General features: G+C 41.3%; 1 protein-coding gene across 23 annotated transcripts in view; it reads left to right on the top strand.

Moving 5' to 3' along the window:
- Positions 1–22,374, top strand: part of Vcf2 (VCP nuclear cofactor family member 2) — a 152,808-nt gene that overhangs the window by 100,675 nt on the left and 29,759 nt on the right. For 7 of the 23 annotated variants that reach the window (XR_009588458.1, XR_009588457.1, XR_009588459.1 and 4 more), the window contains exon 2: positions 11,051–11,150. Coding sequence is in view for 9 of the 23 variants with exons in the window: in XM_060375236.1 (XP_060231219.1) it covers positions 592–626; positions 11,051–11,150; positions 18,779–19,012 (369 nt within the window). In the remaining 14 variants the exon portion in view is untranslated. Of the gene's footprint in view, positions 1–212; positions 413–468; positions 714–11,050; positions 11,151–12,858; positions 12,885–18,778; positions 19,792–22,374 lie in introns of those variants that run through there. The other 16 variants (XR_009588452.1, XM_060375236.1, XM_060375234.1 and 13 more) reach the window with 14 other exon arrangements.

Raw genomic sequence — 22,374 nt, 5'->3', positions numbered from 1 at the left:
TGGATCTATAGGCACTGTCATCCCTGATGCTCACGTGTGGCCACGGGTGGAGAAGGCCCCAGAGGATGAGTTTTCCAGTGGCAGCTTGCTTAGTGTCACGGACACTGCTGAGAGCAGTTAGTTTCAGATAAATGAAGGCCGAGAGAATAGTGAGTGCGTCAGAAATGGGTTCGAGGCTGGGGTGAGTGGGAGGAGCGTGTCCTTTTCTGCGTCTAGAGCGTGAGACACAGGGGGCTGTCGGGAACAGGGTCTGGACATCACCAACCACGTCTCCTTAGGCAACAGGCAACTAGAGCATTGGAAGGAAAGTGCAAAAGACTCGGAGCCAGACTGGCAACAACCTCCCTAGCATATGCGTGCAGACTCTGAATCAGCCAATCCTACCCTAAGAAGAGCTCATCTTTCCAATGTGGTAGGGAATTCCTGTTGCTGTTGCCATGGTTCCGCGGGCGGGACTTAAGAGAGGCTTCCTTTGTTTGAATGGTTCTCCATCCCCCTTGGTCAGGTTTTGAGCTCATTGTGTGTTGTTCATCCCACCTGTCTTTCCCAGCCTTCATCTTATGGGCTGTGGGCAGAAAAGCAGCGGAAAAGATGGATGATCCTCCGAAGATGGACGATCCTCCGATGTGGGTGCCTGTTTCTTTAAACTCTTAGATGGCAGTGTTGCGCCATACAGCCCCTTCGCCTCTGCCTTATGTGTTTGAAAAAATACTGTGAGTCTTTTTAAACTAAAGAGGCTTTTTTTCCCTTTCCGTTTCCCTTCTCTTCTTACCCTTTCTCTTCCCCTGCCCTTCCTTTTCCCTTAGTAGGATTTGTGCCTTCCTGGAACTGACAATTGACTTAATAAATTCTAGAGTTTACCTTGTTAATATTCACAGCCTTTGTACGAATCCCTTTATTTTTCAAGTTGGCTTTACTGTTGTGGGGCAGCCTAGACACTACAGCTACTTGTATTTTGGCTTTTCTGAACGGCCTTATTATTCTACCTCTTCCTTGTCCTGGGATTTGTGGACCTTTATTAGTGTATTCTTTCATTATAGACTTTGTTTCACTTCTGTCTAGAATTTTCTGTAAAGTGTTAATGAAAGCAGTTTTTTCCTACAGTCCCATCACCCGGTGGTCACCATTAACTGTATTTTATGGTAATTGCCTCAAGGGTTTTTCTTGTCCATAGGGGTCTTTTAGACACACTGGGATGTATATTTGTACCTTTGCTTTAGCATCTTAAGAATTCATTTATAAAATAAGACAAAATTTTATTGACATATAGTTGCTGTGTCACATTTAAAATCTTGTATGTTTATCATGAGTTATTTACCACCTGAGCATTTTCTTAAGTATGACAAAATTATTTAATAACTGATATGAAAAAATACAAACAACCCACAGCCCCCATCTCAATATCATATATTATAAAAGTATTGTGGCTAAGGACAAGAGCTGTACTAGTTTGCTTCTTTTTTTGCTTACTATCGATTTTTGAGCACATAAAAAAGTTGCTAGCAGTGCGTTCTGAATAGATATGTTGTGTACATGAAATAGTGTTTGATTTCTACAGGATAGTTTTGTTTACAAATACAGGGTAAAATTTCATAATATGCTGTAGTGTTTAAACAGTTTCCTACATGATTTTTCTTTCCATTTAAACTATGTGAATAAGTATATTATTAGATTTTTAAAACCACCTTTGTTTCCAGGTTTACATTTCTTCCCAGAGTATCTTTTGTTTTGTTCTTGTATTTAACACAAACAGCTGTTCTACAAAATAGTGTATAATGTAAAATGTGACTCCACATCTGTGTGCCACATTTGCCACAAATATAAAGGGTGATGATTTTAGCATGTGCTTCAGTGTTGATATTCTGCTTAAATAGAGCAACAGGTTTTTAGTTTGAGTCCCCACTACTAGATGTTACCTTATTGCTGTCTCTACTATTTGCCATGACATGCATAATAGTGAGAGATTTTAAAAGCAGCTTTTTATTTATTTACTTATTTGAGTCTCGGTATGATAAAAATCTTCTTAAATATAACCTTTTGAAGTTCCCATTCCCACCTTATAGTAAGAAAAACATTATGTAATTTTGAGTGAACTGAGTCAAAGAGTAAAATCCTATATACTCCTCAAAGATTTATATTCTTCTTTATTATACAAAAAATGTTTCCATACATTTTTACCACAGTTTTAGAAGAATTCTATCATATTTCTTATCATATTTCTAGAAGTTTGGCTTCACAATTCCAAACTATTTGTATTAATAAATTTGCTTTTGACAATATTATATAAAAGTCTAAATGTTTAATTCTATGAGTACATGCTGCATGAAAGTTAATTCCCATTTTATGTGAATTGGGGTTTTTTTTGCATACTCACCATCATTTATAAATTTTGAAAAATGGAATTGATTTTATGTTGCATCTATAGAAATTAACCCCACTTTGACACATACATTATAAATGTATTCCTTTTTAATTATGTTTGTGGTTTTAAGATATATAATTAGTACTACCCACCTCCCTGCTGCCGATGGATCTTGGAGCACTCAGGTGAACATACTAGCACTGAACTACTGCTGCCTTTCTCCTAGCATGGAGTCCTATTTTCCATTGTATTGTTCTTTAGTACATATCTGGAAACCTATCTAGTCCTGCTTCCCCTCACAATTATTTTTTTAGCCTCCTCCTTTTATTTTTCCACTATCCCAATGAAGTCCCCATCAAAATGCTTTGAAAATCCTAATTAGATAAAAATTCTAAGTGACTACACATTTAATATTTCCCCTAACTACTTGCTAAAATCACTACCATCTAGTACTATACTGTATGTCTGTTCCTCACAACTTGGAGCTTGTTATTTATCACAATTACACTGTAAGGACTGGATCTCACAGATTCTGATTCATTAAAGCTACCCAAAGCCGGGCTCGATGGGACGTACCTGTAATCCCAGCACTCTGCGAGGCAGAGGCAAGCGGATTGCTGTGTGTTTCAGGCCAGCCTGGTCTACAAAGCAAGTCCAGGACAGCCAAGGCTACACAGAGAAACCCTGTCTTGAAAAACAAACAAAACAAAAACAAGCTGCCCATGCATGCACATAAATTTAACCTTCATCCTTGAGAGCAGAGCTGGTAGTTGTGGAAACAGTTATCTCCTTCCTTCAGTGGAGCTGAAGGGGACCAAGAATTGCTGGTAGTGCAAGTAAGCAGTGATGATGTTATCAAAGGAAAAGATGAGTGAAAAATGTGGCTGTGATTGGTAGCTTCACTAACCATAACTGTTGTACCATTTCCACCTTAAAGGAATGTCAGCACTTTAAAGAAGACCTACAGGAACTCTACTTGCTTCCTCTGTCCTCTGTCAGTCTTACTTTATTGTCCCCATGGAGAAGGCTGACTGCTTCTTTGACCTATCCAGTGGGTATGGGAGTTTACAAAACCTGTTGAAGAAAAAAAAATTATATATTCACTATTAATTTATCATTAATTCCATGTGATGAAATTGCAATCTCTTTTGCTTGTTTGTTTTGTTGGTTATTTTTGAGATAAGGTGTGCCTATAGAGTTCAGTCTGTTTCAGTTCTTCTGCCTCAGCCTCCCATTTTCAGAAAACAGAAAACAGAAGTGTGTCACAAGCTTGCCTTTCTAATTCATTTCAATTGTAGTCACTTTGGAACCTATGGAAGAGAATAAATGAAAAAAGTATAATCCTTACTTCATGTGTTTTGCATATTATATTTATTTTTCCATAACTGTGATAATATATTGTTCAATATTAGATTGTGAAGTAGTTTTTTCCATTATGTATTTTCTTCTTCTCTCTGTTTCTCTCTCTCTCTCTTTCTTAAATTTCTTTGAAACAGAGCTTGTCTTGTAGCCCTGGGTATCCTGGAACTTATTCTGCAGACCAGGCTGGGCCTTGAACTCAGAGATTTGCCTGCCTCTTCCAATCTATATTTTCTTAAAATTCACATTTCACAATAGTCTTATCATATATTCCTCCTATAACATGATTAAGAGTTCCTTCACTGTTTCTGAAAAAGAAAAAAAAATGCTACAATAAACATTGTTAGTACGTCATTGCCCTCATTAAAACAATGTGCCTACTGTGGGTTTCTGCCAAGTGGACAGATACTGCAAAACTCCTTTGACCAAGAAAACTTGCCAGTATCTGCACCATTGTGTATTGAGATTACTGTTAACCTTCAAAATGTTACTATGTTGAGATATGAATTTATTGTTCCAGTTTTCAAAAATGTCTTTTACATTATTTGTCATCCTTTCATACATTTAAGCCCTGTGCATTATTATATATTCTATGAAAATGAATTTTTAAGTTTCCATATATGATATTCATTGTAAAAGGAATCTATTGTGGCTGGGAGTGGTTTTGTCTTAGAAAGCACAAGTAAATCTTTGGGCTGACTACCCCACTACACCAAAGAAAGACACACACACACACAGATAGAGATAGTTGGGGGCAGGGGGAGAAAACGCTTGGCGTGGTGATGCACACTTTTAATCCCAGTATCTGGGGGGCAGAGGCAGGTGGATTTCTATGAGCTTGAGGCCAGCTTAATCTACAGAGTGATCCCAGGATAGCCAACGCTACACTGAGAAACCCTGTCCTGAAGGAAAAAAAGAGAAAACAACAACAACAACCAAACAATAAATAAATGAACAATAAAACAACCCAAACATTTCTCAAGGAACATTCTGTCAGCCATGCACTCCAAACATTTATATATGCATATTTATAATCTGAGATAATTATAGTTACATACTTGATTGACTCCCTGAACTATATAAACTGCCACCATGGTTCAACTCTAGAGTTGTCCCAGCCCAGTGTTCTCCTTGGCGTCTACAAGTTGAAGAAACAATTAATATGAAATGTCCCTCCCCCCATTTTATATCATAGCATTCTGAACAGTCCCGCCACACTAAGATTGCAGAGGACAGAACACAGATCTCCCTTCTGGGGACCCGATGGTCATGTTATAAGACAGGTCCCACTCTGGACCATATGTTCTGGTTGTCTTATTGCTTTGGAAGCTTGCAGGCTTTTGATTATTAGTAACTTATATACTCAGTTTTAAGACCACCAGTCTGGAAGCACACATTTTAGGGAGAACAAATTTTCCTTATTACATCTTCAAAATGATAGACAAAGAGTTCTGTTACAACATTCTACAATCTATGATGCCAGATGATTTAGGAAGAAAAAAAAACATCTTGTGCTATTTGCAAAAGATAAGATGCATACAATCACATCAATCACATGAAGGGACAGGACCCAATTTGGTAGAGATTGGTCTTTAGTGATGGATGCAGATAGGATTTAGAGAAGCAAAGATGCACTACATTGAAAAAGGTGATTTTGTTTTCATATCTTTTGGTTAAGTTTATGCCTAGATAGCAGCTTACCAGTATTGCAGACCTTAACACAGTGCTTACTTCTGGGTATAAATAGAGGTACTCCTAAGGATAGTTAAGTTTTACTCATTTTTTTACTTTACTTTATCTCTTGACTTTTCTGTTTGAAACATTGGGAGGAAAGCTTAGATGTCTTGATACCAGTATATTTCAAACAGTTTAAGTGCAAAAAACTTTCTTGGGAGGGCTTCCACTGGGATGTGTAGGTGAAAGGGGCTCTTCTCTTCTACTCTCCTGCCTGGTTAGTGCTACTCTCTGGTTTGTGAAGTTGAAGACACAGCCAGAAAACAAAAGGAGTTTTGTTTTTTGGGTTATTTGTTTTCCAGGAAAGTGGGAGAGACTGATGGATCTTAGACTGGAAAGAGTGATCTCTTGAGCTAGGGCCAAGGCCTACCTTTAATGGAGCCCTGTTTGCTCACAGTACTGTTTAACCCCCCCCCCATTAAGTAAATATGTGCTTTTTGTTGGCCTTCCTTGACTTCTGTAAGGATTGAGTTAAAATAATTAAGACAGCTTTGTTATTTTTCTTATACTTGTCCAGAAGCAGAGATGCAGGTGGAGTACCTGTCCTCTACTGGACATCACAGAAGGGCACTGCCTTCTGTGCTTCCCAGGGCATGACCACCAGTAGGAGATTTTGGAGAGGAAGAGAAGGGTCCCCAGCAAGAAAGTTTCCATTGGCCAACTGCACTGTCTCATGGGAGATGAGCTGGGCATTTAAGATTAGAAGAGATTAGGACTGAAAGGAAGACAGTGAGTACAGCCAAGTAAGAAGCAGAATCAAAGGCTGGGCCCAGTGGGAGAGTGCGTTCAGGGACTGGCACGCATCTCACGTGGCACGCAGGGCACTTATCAGCAGTCCTATTCTACATCAGCGGTTGTATCCCTTGGGCAGCAGAGAACTCAGCACTGGAAGGAAAGTGCAGTCCTGCTTCTGGAGGGGAGACTGACAAGGTCTCTCAGGACACTTGTGAGCAAGCAGGCTTCGAATTCACGAGTACTATACCAAGAGGAGCAGCAGCTTTCCAATGTGGTAGGAACTTTCTCTTGTTGCTATAGTTTTGCAAAGGTAACTAACCGAGGGCTTCCTTTGTTGTTGTAGACCGCTTAACTACTTGGGCAGGTGTGAGTTCCCTGTGTGGTCTGTCTGGTCAGTCATCTCAGCAGGTTGGCTTTTCTCATCTTTATTTAATTGGCCAGCAATAGAAAATTCCCAGAGAAAATGGACTTTTCTCTGATATGGATACTTACACCTTATACAATTTGCCGACCCTTAGATGGCAGTATTTCCCAATGCAGTGGTCCTGTCAACACTTTACCCCTCCATTCTTGTGTTGGGGGAAAAAGATCCTGGCTGCAGAGCCTCTTTCTAAAATTGCTGTGTTGGAGCTGGAGATTAAGGTACCAACTTTTGAGATTCCCTCCCAACAACTCCCTGCCTCTTGGACAAAGCCATTTTATTTCAAGTTGGCCTTACTTTAATGGGGCAGCCTAGGAATGACTTCTTTTTCCCTTTTGGCCTTGAAGTTTATGCACTTTAAAAATATGTTCTTCCGGTATAGATTTTTATTTCACTGCAATCTTGAGATTTTTCTGGGAGTATTAATGAAAACAATTTTACTCATAATTCCATCACCCAGTGATCATCATTAATTCCATTTTGTGATTCTTGCTTCAGAGTTTTTCTCATCCATACAAGCACATGTAAAGCATACTGAAATCTGTATTTGCACATATATTTAAAAAAACATGGAATTATCTCGGAGTCCCATTAACTGTACAGTTACTGTAAATTACCTTAAAACCCCACATATCTAGCTAGCCTAAGATAGGTTTATCCTAGTAATGAGCTACAAGTGTTACAACGTTCCTTCAGAACTGATTTGGAAAACAGAAGTAACCCTTGAATTCTTATGTAAATGTTAAACAAAAAGATTTTTCCCTAGGAGCTTTACAAGTTATGCCCTCCCCCCCTACCAGCAGAACAATGTCTCACCCACAGAACAGTTTCTAAAGGCCTGTCCTCAACACCAGCATCTGTTGAATACAGAACATTTCTTCTGGTTAATTTTGGTTTTGCATATGGTGTTTCATAAAAATGTAGTATTTGCAGTTTCTTAATTTTAAATTTACTTATTTTTATTTTGTGTTCATTAGTTTTTGGCCTGCATGTATGTCTGTGTGAGGGTGTTTGATACCCTAGAACTGGAGTTACAAACAGTTGTGAGCTGCTGTGTGAGTTCCAGGGATTGACCCCCAGTCCTTTGGAAGAGTAGCCAGTGCTCTTAACTGCTGAGCCATCTCTCCAGCCCCATATTTACAGGTTCCTAAATGGCTTTTCTTTCCACTTTCTTGTGGGCATGTGTATGTTATTACAATTTACAAAAAAAAAAAAAGTCTTTGCTGGCTGTTTTAAGTCTGCTTACTTTCTTTGTCTTCTGGCAACCTGACTCCACTGTTTAGATGTAGAGGGCTGGCCTCTACCTGTTTAATCTACCAAGGAGATCTCTGTATGCGCTCATTTTCTTTCTTTTCTTTTCTTTTCTTTTCTTTTCTTTTCTTTTCTTTTCTTTTCTTTTCTCTCTCTCTCTCTCTCTCTCTCTCTCTCTCTCTCTCTCTTTCCTTTTTTTCAAGACAGGGTTTCTCTGCGTAGCCCTGGCTGTCCTGGACTCACTTTGTAGACCAAGCAGACATCAAACTCACAGAGATCTGCCTGCCTCTGCCTCCTAAAGTGCTGGGATTAAAGGCATGTGCCACCACTGCCTGGCTCATTCTCTTTCTTTAAAACTCAAAGTTATTTCTATAAATGGGGCTGGAGAGATAGCTCTTTAGTTAAGAGCACTGGCTTCTGTTCCAGAGGACCCAGGTTTGGTTCTCAATACCTACAGGACTGATTACAGCCATCTTAACTCCAGTGCCAGGAGATCCAGTGCCCTCTTCTGGTGTCTGTTGGAACCAGGAATGCATGTGGCATACCATATGTAAATCAGGGAACAACTTTTGGGGATTGTTTTTTTTTTTTTCTTCCACCATATGGGTCCTGAGAATTGAACTGAGTTCTACAGGCTTGGAGGCAGGCAGTTTTTCCCATTGAGCCATCTTGCTAGCCTAGTAAATAACTTCTAGTGTAAATTTGGAATGTACAGACAATAATAAGGGAAATAATCATTACTGAGGTACTCATAAATATCTTATTTTAATGTTTTTTATATCATATTAATTTTTCTACATTTCTGAAGCTATCAATATACCATCATCATGCAGTCTTAGAAGGGCAAGAACTGAGATCTATGCTGAATCTTAACCCAGTACCCAGAGGAATATCTTTACTATAGTTTGTGCTTAATGTGTGTTTTAAAATAAAACATTTGCATTTTCAGTCTCTTTTCTTAGGTGTATGTGTACCAATGTTCTCAAAGCATTGTGTGATAACAATTTTCTACATAATTTATTCTGCTTAGTATTTTATAAAATTTATTCTCTTGTCTTGGAAATCAATCTTATTTGCTTCAGGCTAGTTTTAGTTCACTCAAGGGAAAAACATTTAGATGGCTGGTAACAAACAGAGCCCTGATCTTCCCAGGGTCAAAGTGTTTTCCTTCATTTTGTGAGGATTAAGTAAATGCTCTACAGCACAGAATTTATTTGAGTAGTATGGTGGACCTGTTATTGTTGCTTCATGTGTTGTTTTCATTGGCTCTCAGTATATTTGCTATCTTGCTGCATGAACACTGTCCTGGATCATAGTAAATTCATAGCAATTAAGATTTTAGAAAGCATCTCAGGATTAAAAATGTGAGTCATAAGGGGGGATACAAAGTGAATAAACTGTAATTAATAAAAATAAATAAATAAAAAAAGAGTGAAAAACAAAAAAATGTGGAGTCAGCTTAAGTTGTTAGTGATTGGGATCATGAAATGAGGTAGGAGGAAGGGGTCAGAAGGATATACTATATATGAAGTTAGGGACCAAACTACTAAAATACCATTGTAATTAAGAACACAATTATTTGAAGGGAAACTGTATTTGAAAGACAGCTAGTCTTATTGCAATACTCTGTATTCCCTAAGACCAGCTACTTCGTTCTGATGTTGCTTTGGCATGCCTGAGATACCTAGAAAAAAAAAGCCTTGTATTTACTTCTGAGAATTTTTTAAAATAGCACTGTGTATAGAAAATATAACTTTAACTATACTCTCAACTTCTTTGCCATAAAGAAACTCTTTGATGAACTATTCAACTGTGCACTGATTTTTTTTCCCATCCTGTAGAAGAGGGGACTGAATAAGTCCTTGAGAACTTCCCTTCCAGCCACCTTTGCCATTCTTTTTATTGAGTTACTTCATATCTGTAGGCTGTTTCCCCAGTTTTAAGAGTTTAGCACTTGACACAGGAAAAGTAGATCCAAGGAGGGATGTGCTTAAAAGTCCTGTGTTCTCAGTAGGCTTTAATTTTATATTACACACTGCTTGTGCTAATAAGAAAGAGACACTGGAGAAGGTGTTGTAAAGGGAGTCTGATAGCACTCTGAGTCTCACAAAGATGAGCATAAGATTGAAGGCTAAAGAAATAATGGAAATCAGTAGAATTCACAATCTTAAGGAATACCAAACACTTAAATATAGTTTCTAATTAAGCAGTTAAGAAGCATGTCTCTCTAATCAACTATAGGATCTGTGCACTAATTTTAAGATCAGGGAAGTATTCCAGTACTCTTGAACTTCAAGAAAGAGAATAACAGTAAGTTCAATAGTAACCAAGCCATAATAATGAATTTGATAACAAACTGGGCATCAGAGTGAAATCCTAAAAATAAAAGAAAACAGAAAGGTATGAATTATAATGGCAAACAACACAATAAAATCATTGATGAAAAACGTAGTTGTGACTCTTTTTCTGAAACTATGTAACAGGTCAGGGTGACTTAGAACTCATAATGTAGCCTAGGTAGCAGTGGAAATATAGATCTTCAAGCCATAGCCTCCCTGGGTCAGGGAATATAGCCATGTATAACTATATCTGTTTCATTGAAACATTTTTGAGATAAGGTTTCAAGGGAGTAATCAGCCATGGTGTCATATTGGCAGTAAAGTGAACTAGCTACAGGGGCATAATATTTCATGTTATAGCGACAGGAGTGACCTGACAGTACACAAAAAAGTATCTGACCAGTATTCTTAGCCATGGGCCAAAGGGACATAAGAGGAAATAGGCACTAGAAGCTGCAGGTATATTGAGAGTTGCTCCATGGCAGGGCTTAAATCTGTATAATCCGGAACTGTCATTTCAGTGGGTGAAGACAATGGGTCTAGTTAGGTAGAGTTTTACATTTTGCTGATAAAATTCTATATGTTTCTAGTGACAAACAGTAGGTTGGAAATGAGATGCTGATTTGGGGAACTTGAAATTGGGTTTTAGGTGTAGCCAGAGCTCCTGTTTGGTGTGTTTTCTCCACTGCCTAGTGGCATCTGCCTGCAGGAGCCATCAGAGCAGCACTGCCTGGTGCTTTCCTAGATAAGACCCCAGATTTAGGTATTGGCCCGGGGCTTCAAGTTAAGCATCCAAAAGATCAGATGCTGAATGACAGCTTTTCCTCTCCCTTTGAAAACTGTTTTCAGGAAAAGGAGGAGAGATGACAACGAGGAAGACAACCACCACCCCCATTCTTCGAAGAGGAGTAAGAAGGGCCAGGCCTTTCAGGACCCTCACGCTATAGAGGTAGGAACTATGGCCACATAGCCTCTCCTTCCTTCTGACTTGTTGCCCACACGGAGGCATTCATTTCCATCCCCACAATGGCAAGAGAGCTGTCCCAGATGCACTCATGGAAGTCTCCTCACTGGCTGCAGTGGCTTTGGAGCCAGAGCAGGATTTTAAGGATTGCTTCAGCACGGTTTTACTATGCAACATAAGCACGGGGTAGGGTCAACAAGGAGACTTTCCTAGGAGCAGGTAGGAGGAACTGGGTTCCAGAAATGTCTCCACAGGCAAACAGGGAGGAAGAACGGTACCCCACCTTCTACGGTTAGGACAGAAATAAACATGAACAACAAAGCAGCAGGGCACGAACTAGCTGGAGCTTTCTTCTTGATCCTTGCTGGAAAAACTGAAAGCAAACTGGGGTTGTGTGAAAGCACTTTGGAAAGCATTAGTGATGTCTGCGCTGAAGAGCTGGCATCTCAGCTTCAGCAGTCTTCACTCTAATAACTAGATGGGGTAGCACAGCATGGTTTGCATGGTAGCATAACTTAGTGAGGAGGGAGCATTGCAAAGGTTTTCTGGACATACCTCATCAGGCAATGAGTAAGTGCTTTTGCCTTTCTTGATCAAGAGATAAGAGGCTTATCAACATGTGCGGTTCCTTCCTCTGGGACAGGAACAGGTAGGTTTTGGAGAAAATGTACCTAGACTCTAGGTCCTAGATGTACTTCAAACACTCGGTGCTCTTGACCCACAGAATTTGCTTTTGCATATAGTCACCTGTGTTTGAATGCTGGCCTTTCTTTTCAAGGTTAGCACCCTTAGACCTGTGCATGCAAGTCTGCTCTCTTCACCAAAGAGAGTGGTAGTCCAAAGGCAAAGACCAAAAGCTCCTGTAATTGTCTGTATGCCTGCTAAAGAACAATGGCTTCAGAGGGTTTTCCTGATGACTGAGTAAAACAAAACATGGAGAGTGTAAGGAAAGTGTGTAGATTTCTAGCACAATCCCAGACCTCTGCTCTGCTATTGATCACAAGGAACTAGTTGACATTCTTATGCGCAAGTTCCAAGGAAGAAAGAACAGTAAGACAAATGAGAAAATCACGTTAAGGGCCTGGCCTATATTTCAGCTAGAATTCTGTGTAGCCTTGATTCTCCCCAGCTGTTGGGACTATAGCTCTTTGTCAGACCACTGTGTTCAGCAGAGTAAGTTCAGGTGTCTGATGGTAAGCTGTTCTCTCTCTCTCTCTCTCTCTCTCTCTCTCTCTCTGGTACTGGCAGTTTGTGGTCTGTGCAGGTTAGCTTAACTGTAGACCGACAAGACATGGAAGAACCTGAGGGGAGAGTCTCTTTTTAATACTATTTTGTAGCTGGGCTTGGTGGCACACTCCTGTAATACCAGCATTCTGGGAAGCAGAGGCAAGGGATTACTGTGAGTTCACGACCAGCCTGGTCTACAAATCTAGTCCAAAACAGTCAAGGCTACACAGGAAAACCCTGTCTCAAAAAACACACCAAACCAAACCAAAAACAAACACACACATACACACAAACCTACTTTGTATTATTTGAAGTGTGTGGATGCCATATGTCTTGGTCATATTCACCTGTAACCTCTCACTGAAACTCTATCCTGGATACATACCCTCCCAACACATACCCTTTCAATCTTTATACCCTCCTTTCTATTATATATGTATGGTCCTATTTAATCCCTTCTGTTCAGTTAGTGCAAATCAAGAGCCGTGGGGGTCATCCCCTGGGTCACAGGTAACTGACCAAGGGCCATCTACCAGAGAGAAGTGACTCTTCCTCTCCAGCAAAAGTCGGCTGCCAAAAGTTCCTTAGTTAAAGGTAAGGTCACAACTCCCCTCCTCCCCCAAGACTCTGCCCTGGCTTTATCTTGTCCAGGTCTTGTGCAGGGAGCCAGAGCTACTGTGAGTTCACATGTGCATCAGCCATGTCATCACCAGGGGACAGCATTTCACAGTGCTCCTCCCTGTAATCTGGCTCTTACATTCTGACCTCAGACCCAATCAGGAGAACATCCCTGGGAACAGAATTGCCACTGTTGCACCAGTTGGCTCCTCGTGCCTAGCAGGCCACTATTATGGTATAATATAGATGGTATAGGGTCCATCTATGGGTAGGAACACTCGTGCCTTGGTCCCTCATGACAGCCAGCGTAACACCTTCTGTGTCCTATGAACATTAACCAACTGGAAGAGTTTCCTGCTGCATTCAAGACTGATTTCCCTAGGCCCTGCAACAAAAGTATGTAGTGTCTCATCTACAGGGTTTGGAGCAGTGGCAATAGCCTGTATTGTTCTGGTCACCTCTGGGGCTGCCCTGGCCATAGAGAGGTAACATGTCCATTGCTGAGATTTTTGTTTAATGACCTATGGCTTCTGGGGAAAATTCTGTTCACCCACATGCAGTGTCCCTGTTTAGCCTCCCTTTTAGAAAATTCCACTTTCTTTACCCTACTCCCTTTCCCCATTTCCACTTAAACTTTTAACCCCCGGTATCCCCCTCACCTCCTTAATCATCACATGTGTTCCACTGCCTCCTCCTACCATATATTTTACTTGGGCTGTAAGATCATAGGTTCTCTGGGAGCTTCTTTCTGCCCAACTCATCTCCGTTAACCCTTGCCCTGAGCCCTCCGTTCCCCATTCCATCACTCTACAAACTGCTTGAAGCTTCATGACACTAGGATTTCTGCTCTCTACTTTGATTTTACTAGTGGTCTACTATTTCCCATCCATTTATGCCAACTTCCCCCAACCTGATAACCTCTTTCTTGTTTCTTAGTTTTCACATTGACTCCAGAATAAGCATACGAAACAAAAATTTTGAAGCTAAGACCTACATCTGAGAGAAATCATGTGGCACTTGTCCTTAGGGAGTGGGGTGACCTTGCTGAGTATAATTCTTTTGCAGTTCAATTCATTGACTTTCAAATAGTCTTCCTGAGAAATTATTGAAATAACGTTGTGGTATTTCTGTAGGGGTTACAGATTGTTCACTAACAATCTTTATTGTTAGTGAATGTAAAAAGACCCAACCCATTGCAGGTGGTGCCACTCCCTGGGCAAGGCGTCTGGAATGTGTAAAAGAAAGTCAACCATAGCAAGCAAGCAAGCCACAAGGATCCCTGCGCTTATTCTCTTCCCTGCGCTTATTCTCTGTGTGCTCTTGACTGTAGGTGACATGCTTTGAATTTCCTGCCTTTAAGGGATGGAAACCTGGAGCTGTACGCCAAATAAAAACTTTTACCCCTGAGTTAGTATCACTTTTGCTGTTTTATCAGAGCAGCAGAAGGGAAATGACTAAGAGGCCATTTACATCATTCTTGGTTTCTTCATATGATCCAGAAAAACAAACAAACAGACAAACAAACAAACACTTCTGAGAGGGACATGAGAGGGCTCTGAGTCTCTTGTTGAGCCAGTTGTGGTGGAATTCCCTGATAACATTCTTCCTTGTTGCTTCTGTGTCCTTTTCCCCAACCATTAGCCTATAGACTCTCTTTCCACTTACTGTGAAGCCTGGTATCCTGTCATACTTCTTCCAGGTATCCTTTTTCTCCCCACCTGGGATTCTAAGGTGCTCTCTGCGTTCCTGCCACCTACTGGTTTGACACTCCCTTTCCTACAGCTGCTCAACCCACCTTGCTTTCTGGCTCTGTCCCCTTCCTTTGCCATAGTTTATTCTCTGCCAACAACATCAGCCTGCACGGCCTGCTCCTGGATGCTTTACAATACGGTGTGGGACACCTCTGTGCTCTTTGTCCTCCTTTCCCATTCATCCACTAGTCGTCCATTAGAGTATCTGCTCACCCCAGGTAGGTACCTCAGTCCTGTAGAGTTCCCATCACAGCATGCATTGTCATTGCCATATCTTCTCCGCACATTCCTTGGCCGGGGAATTTCCATAGGGTCCAGAGACCCTCATCATAGCAGCATCTGACTGTCCCTCGAAATCTTCCTCACCCTTGTCCACACATTTAATCAATTCAAGAATTTCTCCTCAAGTTCACTGCCATATGAAGAGCATAACAAAGTCCAGTCTTTATGACTTGGAGGAGTGTTGATTAGATAAATAGCCATTGCGGATCTAGAAAGAATTGCTTTGCTGTGTGGGCTTGTTTAAGACTGTCTTTGCCACTTGGAAGCACTCTGAGCACTCTTACCAAGGTCTCATTTCAGCACAGCAGTTCATTCCTCTAATCATTGTTTTGAAGTCGGCAGGACCCAAGTCTCAAAATAGGTTCTCATTGGCGTTGTGACACCATTCTGTGACTCAGTTACTTCCAGAGTGAATCTTTTATTTGCCTGTATATCAGTTGTTATAGGTGAGATGGAAGATATCACCAAAATAGAAAGGATGGTTTCCTATCTCAGGCTGTACATGTACAAGTTAGCATGAATAAGAATGGCCTCGTTAGATTCATATATTTAAATGCTTGATCCTCAGTTGCTAAATCTGTTTGGAAAGGGTTAGGAAGTGTGGCCTTGTTGGAGGACATGTGTCACTGAGCTTGGGCTTTGAGGCTTCAAAGGCCCTTGCCATACCATCCTCAGTTGCTTCATGATTGTGCCTCAAGTTTTAATCTTTAGGCACCTGGTCAAAGGCCATACCTGCCTTTCTGCTGCCATGCACCCACCATGGTGGCCATGGCCCCTACCTACTCTTTGAAACTGTAGGCCTCAGGTAAGCTCTTCTAGGAGCTGCCTTGGTAGTGGTGTCTTCACACCAACAGAAAGTAACTGAGACAACACAAAAGTATTCTTCCAAACAACTATTATTGTTGACATTTAGAAGCTACATTTCAGAGTTTTCAAACTACTTGAGGAATGTAGACATCCCTTATGAAATCAGGGAACTTATTGTACATTAGTAAAATCACAACTGCCTCATCCTTGTTACCAGAACTCTATTTAAGAAGTAGAGAAGTAGATGTTGTATCATTTAGATGAATTGAATTTACTTTGTCTTTCTTTCTTTCTTTCTTTCTTTCTTTCTTTCTTTCTTTCTTTCTTTCTTTCTTTCTTTCTTTCCTTCCTTCCTTCCTTCCTTCCTTCCTTCCTTCCTTCCTTCCTTCCTTCCTTCCTTCTTTCTTTCTTTCTTTCTTTTTCTTAGGTTTTCCATTTCTTTCTCTCTCTCTTGTGTACTTTGTTACTCATACTTCCTTTCTTCCTTTCCTTTTTTCTTCTTGTCTGTCTGTCTCTCCATCTGCCTGACTATCTACATGTCCTAAGGCTGTCTGTCTTGTGTTTTGGCAGGTTCTTCATCCATAACTGGAATGGCCTGGAACTCAGTTTGTACTCCAGGCTGGCCTCCAGATCCTCCTCCTTCAGCCTCCCAAGTACTAGGATTACATGTATGTGCTAACATGCGCATCAAGTTACATCCCTTGCAAATACCATTTTGTGACTTGTTATTGTCAGTATTTAAGATGCTTCGGTTGTAAATGCCATCCTTGAACATTGCTGTGATACTGATGCCTCTACCCAACTCAGTTACAGATTCTATAAGCCACAGAGGCTGGTCATCTTGCTTTCTTCACAACGATACTAAAGAATTTTCTTGGGAATACGGACTGTCTCTGACATGAACTCAGTGGCTGGCTCTTTAATCACCTCCCCCTGAGGGGCGAGCAGCCTGACCAGGCTACAGAGGAAGACAGGCAGCTAGTCCTGATGAGACTTGATAGGCTAGGGTCAGATGGAAGGAAAGGAGGACCTCTTCTATTAGGGTACTTTGAAAGGGGCATGGAAGGAGATGAGAGAGGGTGCTACAGCTGGGATACAAAGTAAAATTAATATAAAAAAATTAATATAAAAAATTAATATAAAAAATTAAAAATGAATTTTCATTCTTGGCTGTGAGGTTTCCTGTAAGTTCTCAGAAGCAGGGTCTCATGTGGCTCAGATTAAACTGGCTCAGTTGCTGAAGATGATCATGACCTTGATATTCTGGTCTTTCAAAGTCCATGGAGTGCTCCTCAGCACCTGGTAGCTGGGATTGGTTTGGCTTTAATCTGGTACTTTCTGTGTGCTGGGCGAGTCTCTACTGATGTCACTATGTCTACACCCCCTTAGTGTAATATATCCCCTCCTGATTGGACACTGTCATCTTCATGACACAAGGGTATAAACCAAGTATGCTGTCATTTATGATGACCCCCCCCCACTTGCTACATCGTTCAGAATATTGTCCAGCCAAAAACAAAACCCACATCAAACAACCAAGAAAGTAAATCTCCCTACGGGAAACCAGAGTGTGTACCAGGTGTTTTGGTCCACTGTGATAGCACAGCTGGTTTTTTGGCGTTGACAAGCAAACCATATTGTAAAAGTGATATATCTGCATTTTCATACTGGAGACTTTATATGGGATATAGTTTCTCTGGTGTCCTTTGAGACCTCTTTCACACATGGAGCCTTTAAATCCATTGATAGCTATTTGCTGGGTTTTCACACACAGATTCGTTTGGCTTCTCTGTCCTTCATGGATGGTGTTGAATGCATGAATCTCATTGGGTACGTACTGTCATTTGATACTTGTGTGTGATGTAGTGAGCTGGTGAGTTCCACATGACCTGTGAATGCTGACGTGTCGTGGTTTCAGTCATTATTAAAGCGACCTTGAGGAATGGTGGACTTCTAGGTCATACAATACCAATGTTGTTCAAACTTTCAATTCATGTGAGGATCCTTGTGACCACATCCTTCTCCTTCAATAGTCTTAAGATTAGAGGCAAGAAGTTGGCAAGTGTGTGCACAAGTTGGTGTTCCTGTACCCAAGGACATGGAACTCAAGGTCCCAAGCATGCTAGGAAAGAATTCTAACACTGAGTCACATCCCTAGCCTACAAAATTCCAAAATATGACTCTTTTTTGGGGAATCCCATGTAATATCACCAACATGATAGAGTGAAGTTATTTTAAGAAAAGACAATTTAATGTTTAATGAGTGGTCACAAAGAGACACACTATACCAAACCCACAAATAGGAGAACAAATGGGTTAGTTACCAGAAATGCTGAGTGGGCATTTTAAGATATGAGTCCTACAGGAGGAGCATATCTGTCCACTCTCACGAGTACGTAGGGAAAGTCCTGTCATTTGTATGTATGCGTGTATGCACCTTTGAGTGAGCAGAGTGGTTCCCATCATTTCTTTGCCACATTGGCACTTGGGCCTGTATTCCATCTTGCTTGCTTTGGTCCCAGTCTCTACAGCATCCTGCAGCACTGATTGCTGCTTTCTCCTGGAGGGTGGGAGCATATATCCCTGAAGCAGGTAATCGGAATGGATGGTACAAGCAGGGCCAGAGTATATGTGGAGGGATTGGAGTAAGAGAGCTTGTGTTTGCACCTGACACTTTCTCCCTGACACTTCCTACGGGCTGGCCTTTGGCCTTATCTTTGGAGACATCATTCCTGTTCTGTCAAGTGGACACCAGTGACCCCAGCTTGACAGATAGGGCTGCTGCAAAGAGAGAATGAACGGCCTGAGTGGTTGCACTTTACTGACTGTGAAGCCTTTTGTAGAATGTGATGCTAGTATTCTTCAAGCTGAACAGGAAATGATGACAGTATCATAATAGCCATCCTCCTTCTGTCTTTCTCCTTCCAGTCGTCAAGCAGTGCTAATGAAAGGAACCTCAGCAGCATCAATAACCCCAAGAGAGAGAGTGTACCAGAGAGCAGCTTAAACCAGAACAATGCTGAACTTAACTCCAATAACCCTGAGTTCTCCCACGAGGACTATGCACTGTACCAAGACGATGGTCCTTATTCCCACATTAACCAAGTCTTGAAGGAGGCTCATTTCTACAGCCTACAGCAGAGAGGACAATCTCCGACATGATGGCTTAGGTGCTCCTTCTTTCTTGTTTATAAAAAGCAATGTCATTCACACAAAGCAGTCTTGGCTTTTGTCTGTATTTTCAGTAAGAGGTCAATGGCATTTGTACCCTTTTACTGTTTTGCTCCACCACTGGGTGCTTCATGACAGTGTCATAAGTTTTCTGTCAGGTCGGACATCCCATTTATGTTACAATAGCAACATGCAGACTTCTCTTGAGACTGAATGGATTACATGTCCAGTTCAGGTTGGTTTCTGCATCAGTCATTTAGGGTCCCCATGTTAAATGTCATTTTAAAATGTGTTTCCTTTGGAAAATTAAGTGGCCTGGTAAAGAGTGTGTGTTTTTCTTTAAAACGTGAAAGAATAAACAACAATGAACAATCCAGCACAAAATCAGTGACAAGCACTGGGGAGTAGGGAAAATGCAAGTGGCTTGGTCTCATCTTGAAATGAACAGCAAGACACTCCTCTGAAGGGAGATGTCCTCCAGAAATCAGTCGCTACCTATATTGGTGCAAACATCAGCCCATGAAGGCTGTGAACTTGAAGCCCATGTCTGGTAACTGCATTCTTTGTATTCCAAGGGAGAAGCATTCTTTCTTTGCTGCTCCTGTGTGTGCCCTTAAGACCTTGTGGAAAGCACTTGTAATTCTGTCATAGATGTGCATAGCAATGTTGTGGCTTAAGCACAAAATTTGGATATTCACGACTTATGTACTGTTCTTACAGTTCTATCTATTTATGTCTAATGTTGATAAAGTCTAAGCTATTGCAAATGACATCTGACTTAAGAGGTATTGTAATGCTGGGTGGGGCTACTGTCCATTGTCTAACAAGTCTTTCATAGGGAAGAGGACATCTCACATCATCAAAATCCATACAGAGTTTTGGGAAGGGCTGGGCTGGTGGAACATTGCTTGTCCAGCCCTGGCAGACCCGAGTAAAGGCAAAACCATCAGCACAGTTAATGTGGATTGTGATGAGTGAGCTGAAACGCCATTAGAAGAACAAGCAATGCCACTTAGTGACAAATCTGTCCCCATGGTTAGTCATACTGAGCAGCCAACCCAACCTGTGGAGGAACTTGAATAATGTACATACTTTCTCAGTGATCAAGGAATCAGAAGGCATCTGTCTTGTGGCTGTAAGGGCTATGAAGTGTTTTCCCATTTACTGGAGGAAAATGCCTTGATCTGTTTGCTAAGCAAATTCTCTATAAATAAAGTTCATGCCTTGCCAAGAATAGGTATATATGTATACATATACTTATCTCTGTGCTACACACACACACACACACACACACACACACACACACACTCATACACCCACATTGCTAAAGACATAATTTAATTGCTGGTGTCTCCAAAATTGGAGTACCAGGTCTTCAAGAGAAGATGTTAGTCTTCTTGGCAGGAGATAGTGCACTGATACTTGGTTAACAAATTCTCTGTAACACTAAAGTGAAAACAGAATAATAAAGAGGAGAAGGAATCTAAAATCTGAAACTTTACACACCCAGTGCAATTCAGGAATACCTAAGGAGAGTGCTGCAGGGTGAAATCTGCAGCAGGCTGCTTGTCATATGTAACTTTTAAACTAGCCTGACAACCAAAGTGCAAGCCCTGGTACCCATGGGTTGGAAGGAGATCTGACTCTAGAAAGTGGTCCCCCTGCCTTCCTGAAAAAGGAATACACAAATGCATGTGCATATACGTGCAGGTGCGTGTGCACACCTGCATACATTTGTGTGTTTGTGTGCTGTGCATGGGCACACACATACACTCACATGCACGCTTGTCACGTCCAGACATTGCTGGCATGGAACTCTCTATGCAGACCAGGCTGGCATTAAACACATGAAGTTCAGCCTGCCTCTGCCTCCTGTATGCTAGGACTGAATGCTTGTGCCATTATGTCTGGCCTTTCCTAAAATATTTTTGAATTTTTTTAAGTCAGGGTCTTACCATGTGAGCATGCCTGAACAGGATTGCCAGTGTGGCTCCAGCATGCCTCAATCTCACACAAATCTGCCTGCTTCAGCAGTATAAATCTTTTGTCCTAGTAAACGCAGTATGTCTTACTGTCTTCTGCCAGTTATTTGATTGTTTATAATCAGCCTATATTAAAGATCTCATTATTGACTGAGAAGTGGAATGTTGCCCTGCACAACTGTCCCTCCCATAAAGCACAAGGATTTTTTTAGACCAGCATGGGAGAGACTGATCCTTTTCTACCTAAGTACCTAGAACAAGGAAAGGATCTTTCACCAGGGTGAGCCAGGCCTGTGTTCAGGGAGTAAGGCCCTAACTTACCTCTAAGAACAGCCTGTCATATGCTTCAATCCCAAGATATTTTTTTCCTGACATCACCTGTTGTGGGAGAAGTAGGGTGAGCTTTGCAAGTTGTAGGCATTGAGAGAACCATGTATCCAGTTTCTCACCTGTCCAATAAGGTCCTGAAAAAGGTGACAGGAGTCCATGATGGGCTTAAGGCCCATGACTGGTAAGAAGCAGAACCAAGAAAACTAGATCTCTTCCACCTTGTCCAAGCTCCTTTTCCTCTAATGCAAATCGACTGTTTTAGTTATAGCTGGGTTCATTCTAGGAGATAGAGCTGCAGATGAACCCTCCTTGGCATTGTACATGTTGCCAGTTTTCAGCTGAGTGACCCTACTACAAGGATAAGTGCATCCCATATGAGTGGACAATAGAAATCCAGGAAGTCTTTGTCTCTGTGTCTGTCCCCGTGTCTTACTGTCTCTGTCTCTGTGTCTGTCTGTCTCTGTCTCTTTCGCACTCTCTCTTTCATTTCCCTTTCTCTATCCAGTTCCCTCTTCGTCACTTCTTCTTTCCATCTCCAAATCAAGAACTCTGGCCTGGATTTCCCATTCTTCTGATAGTTTTTCATACACAACTGCTACTTGATACATCGGAGCCTTTTGGCATTTCCAGCCATGATGTCCATGTCTATTCACAGCCACATACGAGAGGGATATCTTGACTGAACTGAACAAGAAGGAAGTTGAGGAACCAACTCTCTGGTGGCCATGTTGTACCCATTGGATGACTACTGGACAATTCCTAATGAGGCAATGAGTAGCTTGTATATGTGTGTATTTCTTCCTTCGCGCCCTATCATGTGCATTAATGTAGAGTTCCTGACTCATCCTCTTTGGATTCTCTCCTGAGCACTGGAAGATGGCGCTGGTTTTACTTACGATTTTCCCTTGAGATGAGTGACAGTCACCTGCATATTACAGACCTCGTGCTGTATTTCCTTCTTACCTGTACCTGCTCCTGAATGACATAGTCCTTAGAACAATTCCCTTGGGAATTTGTTTTCCTTTTACCTGATCACAACAC

The sequence above is a fragment of the Meriones unguiculatus genome, chromosome X (assembly GCF_030254825.1).
Source record: "Meriones unguiculatus strain TT.TT164.6M chromosome X, Bangor_MerUng_6.1, whole genome shotgun sequence".
Taxonomy (NCBI): domain Eukaryota; kingdom Metazoa; phylum Chordata; class Mammalia; order Rodentia; family Muridae; genus Meriones; species Meriones unguiculatus.
This window is presented reverse-complemented; position numbering and strand designations above follow the sequence as displayed.